The 11,473-nt window shown below is 39.6% G+C and overlaps 1 protein-coding gene across 2 annotated transcripts; it reads left to right on the top strand.

Moving 5' to 3' along the window:
• Positions 1-6,500: 6,500 nt before the first annotated feature.
• LOC133803140 (GATA transcription factor 25-like) lies at positions 6,501-10,421 on the top strand. Of its 2 annotated transcripts, none has more exons than XR_009877809.1 (7): positions 6,501-6,998; positions 7,376-7,459; positions 7,573-7,706; positions 8,374-8,478; positions 8,641-8,706; positions 9,464-9,523; positions 9,633-10,421. XR_009877809.1 is itself a non-coding variant. In XM_062241098.1 (7 exons), exons 1-7 carry the CDS (start codon positions 6,699-6,701, stop codon positions 9,717-9,719), a joined length of 876 nt encoding a protein of 291 aa, XP_062097082.1. In that variant the 5' UTR covers positions 6,506-6,698; the 3' UTR covers positions 9,720-10,421. The 2 variants fall into 2 exon arrangements, 1 of the variants encoding a protein (XP_062097082.1); XM_062241098.1 differs by having other exon boundaries at positions 6,506-6,998; positions 8,641-8,746.
• Positions 10,422-11,473: the final 1,052 nt, after the last annotated feature.

Here is an 11,473-nt window from a genome sequence, read left to right as displayed (position 1 = left end):
AAAGTGTTTGAAACAAAAGAAAAGAAAAGATTACAACTCTTGAACAAGAAATACAAGTAAATAGAGAAGAATAATATAAAGATGAAAAGCAACAGAATGAAAGAAAGGAACAAGAAACAAAAGATAAACAACTCTCACTCACACTACCAAAGTGAAGAGTGTTGGGGATCACCAACTTGAACAAGGTTTGAAACCTTTGTCCAAAAGCTTATTTCCCCCTAACTCAAGCACTAAGGGATCTCTCACAGATTATAGGAAATGCTTTATGGAATTATCAAGCCTCAAGGTGTTTCTAGCCAAGTGCTCTAATGGATAGAAATGTTGTGTCTTACAAGTGAGCTATAGGCTCCTATTTATAGAGTTTAGAGACACCCTTTGAATTTCAAATTCCACCAACCCCCATGGTTGTTACCAATGTTTAATTGGATTAATATGGAATTAAAAATGAGATTTGGGAGTTATTTGGGTTTTTTGAGCCGTTCAACAAAGATTGAAAAAACTGAAAATTTGTCAGTTTTTAGCCTGTGGCCGCGGCCAGAGACATTAGTGGCCGTGGCCACTAGCCTCTGTCCCACAGGTCGCGACCACCAACATTCAGTGGCCGCGGCCACCGACCATTTTCAGCACTAAAAAATGTGTTGTTTTTCAAACGGTTCCAAACCCTCCCAAATGATTTTGTAACTCCCAAAACACATTATTGGGGTTAAAATCATATCTCTAACATCCATATCACATATGGCTTTATGAAATTCATCTCAATATTGTGTAACCACAAATTTACACAATAAAGGGTAATATTTGGAAGTTACAAATTTGTAACACCAAATATGTTATATTATTTGGATATATCTCATATATCTAAAAATTGTAACTCTCTATTATATGTTACAATATGTGACACTCTTTGTCACATTTATTTAATCTAAAACATTATATTATAATATTACTTATATTATAAAATAATATAACACCTTGTGCTCCCCACATTGTGGAGGCTCCACTACCTCTGGGCTTCAAAATTCCAAACATTGATTCGTATAATGGAGGCACAGATCCCACCAACCATCTCTCAAAGTTTATGTAACACCCCACGTCATTATGGCTGCTTCTTGGAATGACGACTAGCCCTGCAAACCAACACGAGTCTTTCCACTGTGCTTTGTCCTCACTTGCACGCTTTCTAGGAAAACTTCCGAGGAGGTCACCCATCATGAGACTACTCCAGGTCAAGCACGCTTAACTTTGGAGTTCTCAAGTGATGGGCTACCGAAAAGAAGATGCATCTTGTTGGCATAGGTAGTACCCATAAATCCATCTAAGCCCTCTTCAATTGTGTAGTCCCATACCTACAAAGTCTTAGAATCATCACACTTGACCTTCCCCAGGCGGTGTGGGATTGCACAACTTTTTACCCGATCTTTCTCCCTGCGAATCACGGGATTTTGACTGTCACAATCACCCCCCTCTCTGGATTGTAACCAACTTTTAAACTTTTATTTTTGGATCGCATGTAAAGACTAAAGTTTTTGTTCAATGGAAATGTTTATGTCTTGACCAAAATTTTTAATACACGAACCCTTAGCGGCTTAATCACATGTTTTAGTCTAAATGACTCGTTTAGTGAGTCCATCACTAATTTTAAACACACATGGTAACATACCCTAATTAGCAGGGCATTACAACTTGGTATCAGAGCCTTGACCCAGCTAGAAGTGTGGTCGACGGGGACGTTGGACCCCTAACAGCGGGTGATTATGATAGTCAAAATCTCATGATCCACATGGGGAAAGACTGGGTAAAAAGTTGTGCAATCCCACACCGCCTGGGGAAGGTCAAGTGTGATGATTCTAAGATTGTGTAGGTATGTGACTACACAGTTGAATATGGCTTAGATGGATTGATGGGTACTACCTATGCCAACAAGATGCATCTTCTTTTCGGTAGCCCATCACTTGAGAAATCCAAAGTTAAGCGTGCTTGACCCGGAGTAGTCTCATGATGGGTGACGTCCTGGGAAGTTTTCACAAGAAGCGTGCAAGTGAGGACAAAGCACGCTGGAAAGACTCGTGTTGGTTTGCATGGCCGGTCGTTTCCAAGAAGTATCCATAGTGACATGAGGCATTACAAATGGTCCAGAAGCCCCAAATTTTCTTTGGGCACGACCGCGCCCAGGGTAGGCGCGATCACACCAGGTGCCCCGAAATGCTTGTTTTCTGATTTTTAGGGCTAGGCCCGGGGGGCTCGGGAATTTGTTATGGGAGCTTTCTTGGGGGCTTGGGGGAAGTTTAGTTCCCCGTTAACTGAGAACCATGGTTTTAAGATTTAGAGTTCGGTTTGGAACTCGGGTTCTAGGGTTAAGTCCTGATGAACGTATACTTGTGTTGTGACTAGGGTTTCTGCCAGGCCTGGGTCAGGATCAACGTTCGGGGTTGTTCCACTACCTGTACGAAGATCGAGGTAAGAAAACTACACCCGATACGTGAAATGTATGATTGGGGCTTGGCCCAGCTATTAATGTAATATGATTGGGGCTTGGCTCGTTTGTTAAATGTAAATGTTATTAGGGCTCGGGCCCAGGTAATGAGCATGATTATAATTGTGCCTGTGCATATTTGCTTAGTATACTGCAATGCATTGTATCTGCATGTATGATGAATGTATTATGTGGATGTTTGTTCTGGCTAGGAAGCTCAATTTATTAATTGAGAATCTGTTTGTTGTATCTGATTAAAGCTTGACCTGCTAGTCACGGGTATATTTGGTTAAAATGGGGCTCGACTTATAAGTCGAGGGTTTCCAAGGCTTAACTTATAAGTCGAGGGTCTGTAAGGCTTAGCTTATAAGCTATGATTGACGTTATGCGCATTGAGCACATGCCGTTATGGCTAGGCCACCCTGGGAGTGCCTTATGCGTTTGACTGGCTCAGATGCCATATGAATAAATGGGAGTGTGACATGCACTTGTGTGACCCTATGGTCACTTATTTGTACAATGTGTATGCTTGGTTCCAGTTATTACTGTTAAGCATGCTGTTATATTCTATGAATTGTCTGAATATGTTTTCTTGTTGAGTCTTTTAGCTCACAGGTGCTTTGTGGTGCATGTAAGGGTAAGGAGAAGCTTGGTCAACCATGCGTTGGAGAGCGATAATGGTGATGTGTACATATGCAGTCCGCTCGACCGCCACTGCCAAAATATCATAGGGGAGCTAGGGTTGGACCCTGTTTTGCTGCTTAGACCAGCTTATTTTGTAATCTCTGGGTTGTAACCAACTTTTAAACTTGTATTTTGGGATCCCATGTAAAGACTAAAGTTTTTGTTCAATGGAAATGTTTATGTCTTGACCAAAATTTTTAATACCTGAACCCTTAGTGGCTTAATCACATGTTTTAGTCCAAATGACTCATTTAGTGAGTCCAACACTAATTTTAAACACACATGGTAACGAACCCTAATTAGCAGGGCGTTACAGTTTAATAGATTGATTTTGGTCCATCGCGTCTCTGAGGAATCCAAATTCCACGTTTTCATGTTGACCTTGACGAGATCAACAGATGAATGGTCTAAGAAGCACAAGCCAGGATCCATTCACTCCTGGCACCAACTCTCATACTCCTTTTGGAGACAATTCATAACTGTGCGGAAGGTCAATTTTGAGGTCAACGCGTTGGCCAACATAAAGCAGGGACCACTTGAGACCCTTAAAGCTTACATCAAATGCCTTAAGGAAGAAGCAGCCAAGACCAAGAGGGTCGATGATGGTCAACAACTAATGGCCCTACAAGTTGACATCCGAGCAGGTTCCCCACTATGGGGTGACCTCCAGAGAAGAGGATGCCACAGGCTCGATGACTTCATACATCGAGCCCAATAGTACATCAACTGGGAGGAGGCTCAGATTGGAACATTCAAAGTACTAGTCCATTTCCCTGCTGCGTTGTTCCCAAATGCCATGGCTCCAGGAACTTAGTGCTTACCATACACTCCAGACCAAACGAGTGTTATGAATGCACCACAGTTTAGCCTTGCTGTTCAACCAGCTGGTTTCAACACCATGCCAAATGTTGGTTTTAGTGCCGCCCTGACAGGCTATGGAGCAGCTCCCACTAGATATAGTGCTTTTTCAGCCTGCATTCAGTGCTGGAACTGCGGCTCCAACCTAGTCCGCGGCACCCGTCGGGAGCAAACGTGGGGGAAAAGGCAAGGGCAAGAGGCCCAAGAGAACTGGAGCAGCCCCTAATGAGAAGTATGCTCCACAATACTCTGAGTACACGAACCTGGTGGATACTCAAGAGAATATTCTCCAGGCCACGGAGTAGTAGGTCCACTACTGGAAACCGCCACCTAAGTAGAGAGATCGGGAGAAAAGAGATACCACTAAGTTTTTCCGGTTTCACAATGATGTGGGGCACCACACCAACAAGTGCAGGAAATTTAGAGATGAGATCGAATGTCTCATCAAATTGGGGCACCTCTACCAATATGCTAGGGTCGACGTGCGCCCAGCCTAGGCTCTGGTCGTAAGATTGCCTCCTTAGCAGGTGGTCCCGCAGCCCTAGTCCAAGTTCCTGCGACCCCACAGCAGCACATAACCCATGGACCTCTCCCGGTGAACGGGAGAGTAGGGACTATCTCCGTAGGACCCCACCTGGGGGGCACATCGAGGGGCTCGCAAAATCTATATGCCCAGGCCATAAACCATGACGATGAAGTGCTGGTGCTAACCCAGTTACTAGCACAGATTCCCCAAATGAATGACCAAGTCATCACTTTCTTCGAGGATGATGCTCGTAGAGTACATTTTCCCCACCACGATCCTTTGGTGGCCGAGAGCTAGATTTCCACAAGATGGTGGCTCGGATCCTGGTGGAAAGCAAGAATTCAGTGAACATCCTGTTCAAGCCAGCCTACAAGAAGATTGGGCTGACTGCTGGTGACCTGTCCCTTTGCACCTCTACTATTTTTGGGTTCTCAGGAGAAGGTCTCATTCCGATGGGGAAAATTAAACTGCCAGTGATGCTTGGAGAAGCGCCTTGCCAGATCTTCAAGTGTTTGTGGTCATGGACTACTCCTCCGCATACAACGCCATCCTAGGACGTTCGACCCTAGTAGAATTTGGAGCTGTCACCTCCATACGCCACATGTGACTGAAGTTCCCTACCGAGGCAGGAATAGGCACAGCCTGTGGAGACCAAAATGAGGCCAGACAGTGCTACAATGTGTCTCTCAAGCATTCAGTAATGGTAGTTGAGGTAGCAGCCCCCAAACAGCCTCCTCCCGAGGAGATGGAGGTCTAGACTGTTCAAGAGGAAAGGGAGTCCAATGAGTTGGACCCTAAAGTTTAGGAAGAGAGGGCTATCGAGTCCATGGAAGAGACAAAAGAGGTGATCCTTGATGCCTCCGTCCCAGATGGAAAAACGAAGGTTGGGAAAGATCTTAAGGCGGATGTCCGAGAAGTCTGAGTGAGTTTTCTCAAAGACAATCAAGACGTCTTTACCTGGTCTCACTCCGACATGACAGGCATTGACTCGAACATCATATGCCACGCCTTGAACATTGATCCTAACGTTGCTCCAATACAACAAAAACATAGAACAATTATCCGTGATTTCATCATTGGACACGTGACAGTAATTAGAGAAGTAATTAGGCTTCTCGAGAGATAATAAAGCTATGTAGATCTCGTCTAGAGCTTCTTGGAGTATAGTCTCCTCCGAGTAAGCCATGATCCCTTTTTAGACGTGGATGTCTCCAAGTGAGGCCACGTCCCGAGGACCACAATAGCGGTCCTCCCATCTTCTTGACCTGATAGTCCTCCAAGTTTAGGAGGTTTTTACTCGGGCCTAGAGAGAACGCTAGGTGTCAGTCACTGTAGCCTTGGGCCACAACAAGATCATCTGATAGCTTTTTGGGTGCCTCGAGTAGTGGCGTCGAGTTTGCACACTCGATAATTGGTATTTCCCACAACGCCGTCTGACATAGAAAAATGTGCAACCTCATTCTAACAGTGTCAGAGGCATGTCTCCCGTAAAATTGGTAGGCCACAACCTACGAATTAGGCCCCGTGCAATACGCACGGGCCTGCAATCTTAATTAGAACATTGAGAGAGGTTGGATAACAATTAACTCCCCAAATAATTGAGGAATATTTGTAATAAATGATATTAATGACCCTCAACCTCTATAAATAGGACTAGTGTATCATTGTAAAAGGGTTCACAAATTCTTGTACTCAGAGTACTCTATATGCTGCTTGAAAAAACCTACATTGAAACTTGCTATCACAATATTCAAGAACACTAATACTAAAGACTCATGGAATAATATTGTTTTATAACCTGAACCACTTAAAATCTCAGTGTTAATCTTCTTTATTTTATTTCATTTCTGTTATTAAGTTGATAACGAAAAGATAATTAACAATCTTATACTTGTTCTTCTTTTGGCTATAAACAAAAATAAAAAATTTCGTCCGAACCAAGAATCTATATCGCTTCCTCTCTTTCAATATCATTCTTACCAAACAAAGCCTTAGCTTATATTCCTTCTGCTTTCAGCACCAGACAAACCAGGTCTCTCTCCCACACGCACTCTCTGTCCTTTGTACAACTCGTCCGGTTTTGGGGGTTTTCTCAGTACCCGGATTTTCTTTCCCTGTAATGCTTCAACGTTTCTCCCTTCTACACTGGAACCGCCAATGTACGGACACGGCCAGTCCATGACCATCCCCAGTCAGATCGCTGACGACGAAGATGCCTCAGGAGTCGGCGGCGGTGCCGAGTCCGTTGACAATCCCCACCTCCGCTACGAGGCTCATGCTCTCGATGACCCCGCCGGGGGTGTTGCCGGCAGTGGAGACGTCGTTGAGGACGTCAACCCCGACTCTGTCTATGGTGCCGGCCATGAGATGGTCGTTCATCGTAGCGATGGAAGCAGTCAGCTCACCCTCTCGTTCCGTGGCCAAGTCTATGTTTTCGACGCTGTTACTCCTGATAAGGTTCGGGATTCTGATTAGGGTTTATTTTGATTTTGGGTATAATTTTTTCCCCCTGTTTAGATTTTTCCCAGATTTGAACTTTAGAATGTTGAAATTGAAATTGGTTGCGCTAGTTAGAGTGTTGGCCTTTAGAGTGTTGAAATTGAAATGACTTGTTGTTGTTGTTATATAAAGTTGTACTAAAATCTCAGCTCAATTGGGTGCATGGTAGTACTTTGTTAATTTCACTCTTTTCGTGTGATTAAGTAACATGCAAGTGATTTTTCTCTTTCTCTTTCTCCTTTTAACTTTAATTTCTCGGCAACCAAGCAGGGATAAGGTTTTGGTTAGTCCTAGATGGGAATATGTTGTTGAGAAAATTTGCTCACATTTTGTAGGTTCAGGCAGTGTTGTTACTCTTGGGGGGATGTGAAATCTCTGCTGGGGCACAAGGTGTGGGGATGCAGTCTCAGAATCACAGGGTATTAATTTTTTAATATGTTTTCCTTCTTACCCAAAGGTACTTACTATAATAAATGCTTAAATTTGGGATCTTAAAATATATTATTTTTATGCGCTTTTGCATTTTCTATAGGCTATGGTCGACATTCCGGTACGGTGTAGTCAGCCTCATAGAGCGGCCTCGTTAAATAGGTTCCGGCAGAAGAGAAAAGAGCGGTGCTTTGATAAGAAAGTTAGATATAGTGTCCGTCAAGAAGTTGCACTTAGGTGTGTTATTATTATCGGTTATTCAAGGAATCAATCGAGTTGTTTGGTTAGATTTGGTGGGTGTGGCGGCTCTAACCCAATAACAATTATGACCATTTAGAAAAAGGAAAAAAATCAGCAGATTCTTTTGCGCTTATTTTAACCTTAATGATATCAAGTATAGTGTTTCTTAACAAAAGAAAAAAGAAATGATGTCAAGTATACAATTTGAATGATATTGGTCTCTATGATCTGATTTGCATTTACTCTTTTGCACCTTTTAGAAGTATCTTTCATTAAGTTACCTTTCCTCTTTCAAATGTTCTTTAGATTCCTTTTTCTCTCTTTTATGTATTTGGATAATGTAACAGAAGTAGCAGATTGATTTTAGAAGTGTCTAGGAAAGTAGTTTAACATCAGGGCTCATTTGGAAACGCTAAGTGAAACTAAAATTCTATCTTGTTTTATTTAAATCTTAAACTTGTCTGTTCTTTCTTTGGCTCTCAGCACATTGTATTAGTTTTGAACTTCATATTATGGTTTTTTTATACAGTCCTCACACTTAATAAAACTTCTGTTTGTTTAAGATCTAGGAGTATTCATGTTTTCCATACGCTGCTGCATGATTTATTGTTGTGCTAATAAAATTGTTCTTTCTGTGCTTGTTTCATATATGCATTTATATCAGGATGCAGCGTAACAAGGGCCAATTTACTTCAAAAAAGACAGATGGATCTTATAGCTGGGGTAACAGCCAGGAGTCTGGGCAAGAGGATAATTCACTTCAAACTTCGTGAGTGTTATGTTCTTTAAAAGTCAACAACATTTTGGTTCCTTTCAATTGCTTATATTTTCTCTCATCTCTTTCCCATTTTACTATCTCGTTCTATGTTGTTTACCTTTAAACATCTTCACTTTATTTTTTTCACTATTTTGCATCATACACTTTGTCTAGATGCACACATTGCGGCACAAGTTCAAAGTCTACCCCGATGATGCGGCGCGGACCATCTGGCCCAAGGTCTCTTTGCAATGCATGTGGGCTTTTTTGGTCAAATAGGGTTGGTATCATATGTATTGAAATTATCAAATTAATTTCTATAACATGCTGAGTTAATTTCATTTTGTACATATGTCTGTCTGCGTATTTTACTTGCCTTTGAAGGTAAATACTTGTAATTTTTAGCATGATGTAATTCTTGTCTCCTGGATGAAAAGGTGTCTATTATTTTAAATTACAATAGAGAAGTCATGTGAGTTTGTTTATTGTATGTTTAGGGAAATTAGCTTTTATTATCGCTGTTTAAAAGAACATTCTTTTAACTAACCATTCGAACTTTAAGCTGATATATATGTTTTCTTTGTGTGCGAGACAAGATGATAACATCTTACTTTGCTCCTAAAGAGATCAGTTTGCCTTATTCCTTTTATCACTTTCTCTATAAATTGGAAGGGTTTAAGGATATAGGAATTAATATTAATCAATGTTGTGTGTGATATTATTTTTGCTATAAAACTGATGCACTACTTTTGTTCAGTAACAAGGCTTGTACTCTGGAACAGGCATTTTATTTAGTTAGGAGTTTAATCACCATAATAATTTTATTAGTGAACATGGATTGGCAAGTATCTCAAATACACGGTGAATGGATTAGTATGTTAACATTTGTGGTATTCAATTTGATGAGCATTCTGGTGAATTTTGTTTCAATTGTAAATCTTAAGATATGTGAAGCAATGAAAGAAGGGTCTTACATATTTGACGTTGGTTTTTCCAGGGGACTTTGAGGGAACTTTCCAAGAAGACCCAGGATCATTCTCCAACTCCAGTAGAGCAGGTATAAATGTATTATGCTGCTTGGTATTCTTATCTTTACAAATTTTTCAGGTTTCCTGCTGTGTTGACATTTACCTTTTTAACTTTTGCTTGCTTTTTTCCTTTATCAGGGTGAAGGAGAAGCTAGTGATTCCAACTGCGAAACAACCATCAGAACTCACAGTAATCTTGTTTCTTTCTGTAATGGTGATACCTGAGCTTCAATAGCTGAGCAATAAGTTGTCATGCGGAAAAAGCCAAAGTCGTCTCTGGCTTTATTCATGTAGGTTTTTTCTGGTAAGTTGATTTATTTGGTGTGCCTCGTCTAATCTACCAATAGGATAGTGCCTTTATCAATACGAGAGATTTTCTCTTTTCTTCTATATATAAATATATTATATATATCTTAGGCACTATTCTGGTCAAAGCTTACTATGTATCAAATTAACTTGAAGGATTTAGCTGGGGTAGTTATATATAGTGTATGCTCTTTGATACCCAACAAGCACATTTTGCCAGACTTCTTTCCCTGTTAATTGAAAAAGAAAAAGAATACATGGAAACAATTTGGTGGTCCTGATTTCTGAAGAGCATCTCATGGATACTGTGAAGTTAGGACCATGTCTTTTTTTTTTCTTTTCTATTTTCTTTAAAAGAGTGTTATGTCAAATAATTAGTGTTGCAGATTGCTGATTGATCAATGAAACAGCAAATTTGTGTTGCAGAAGAATCTGCCGTTGTCTCTTCTCAAGGAAGAGTGGCAGCAAATTAGTGTAGTTCATATTGGAGTTTATAAATAGTTCCTAATAAGTACTTGGATTTTGACTAGTTAGACTGTATACGAGTGGCCAGAAATTTGGTTGATCTGAATCATGCTTCTTGTTTATAAATGTTCACGTCAATGGCTTTCAGTGTTCTAATTTTAATTAATCCTATGATTTTTTGATACCTTAACTAGTGAAGTTTCTATATAGTTTGTAAACTATGATGTGAGGTTTTAAAACATTGCTAAAAACTTATCCATTGAATCGCCTGATCCTTTTTTTTTCTTCCATATGTCTGGAAAGTGGTTGGAAAGATGTTTTTGTCAAAATCTAGGGGTCAATAGTGAAATATTACTAATACCTTTTATTTTGCCTTTAAATTAAAGAAAACAAAAACAAATCTTATAATGAGTTACATATACTATTGAATTTAGAAATAATGTTTATTGGTCTTGACAACTCGTGATTCGAAATTTTAATATTACTATTGGGTGTTTGAATTATTGAATTTTGATATTTTACAAGTTTAGGGTTGGTCATTTGTGTTATTGTGTCACCACCACATGACACAATTAACACGCAATTAAGGTAAATATGACTATGATATGATTTTTAAATATCAAAAGTTTAGCCACGAATACAATACGTTTAATTAGCAGATCATACGACACAACAAACCTAATATAAATGTGTCGTGTTACCCAACACGAACGTTTGGCATATAATTAAACATTGACATAATTAGACATAATCATGTAAAATTTATAAAACATACTACACAAACATATACATCATTTTAAAACAATACAAGAGAAATACTAGAATGGTGGAGAAAAGTTAGTCTATAAGGTTACTTGTCTTTTTTTTTTTTTTTTGTTTGCATTTAAGCGTGTGAAAATTATAAAATATAAAAACATTTTAAATTATTATTTTCTTAAACGGTTAATGCATGCCATTTGCGGGTTAAGCGAGTTGACTCGAAAATTACTCCTTTACTATTTGTGTTAAATGTTAGGGTTGGTGCCCTTAAAGTATGTAATATGATATTTTATTTGGAATTAAAAAAAAGTACATTGTTTTTTTTTTATATAATTGAATGTTTAAATTATTATTAAATAATTATTATAAATATTAGAAAATTTTATATTCATCAATGAGAGTATGATCTTGTACAAGTACGTGAGGATTAAGATCATAGATAATGAATA

This window comes from Humulus lupulus, chromosome X (assembly GCF_963169125.1).
Source record: "Humulus lupulus chromosome X, drHumLupu1.1, whole genome shotgun sequence".
Lineage (NCBI taxonomy): Eukaryota > Viridiplantae > Streptophyta > Magnoliopsida > Rosales > Cannabaceae > Humulus > Humulus lupulus.
Note: the sequence above shows the minus strand (reverse complement) of the source record. Positions and strands in the feature narration are given on the sequence as shown.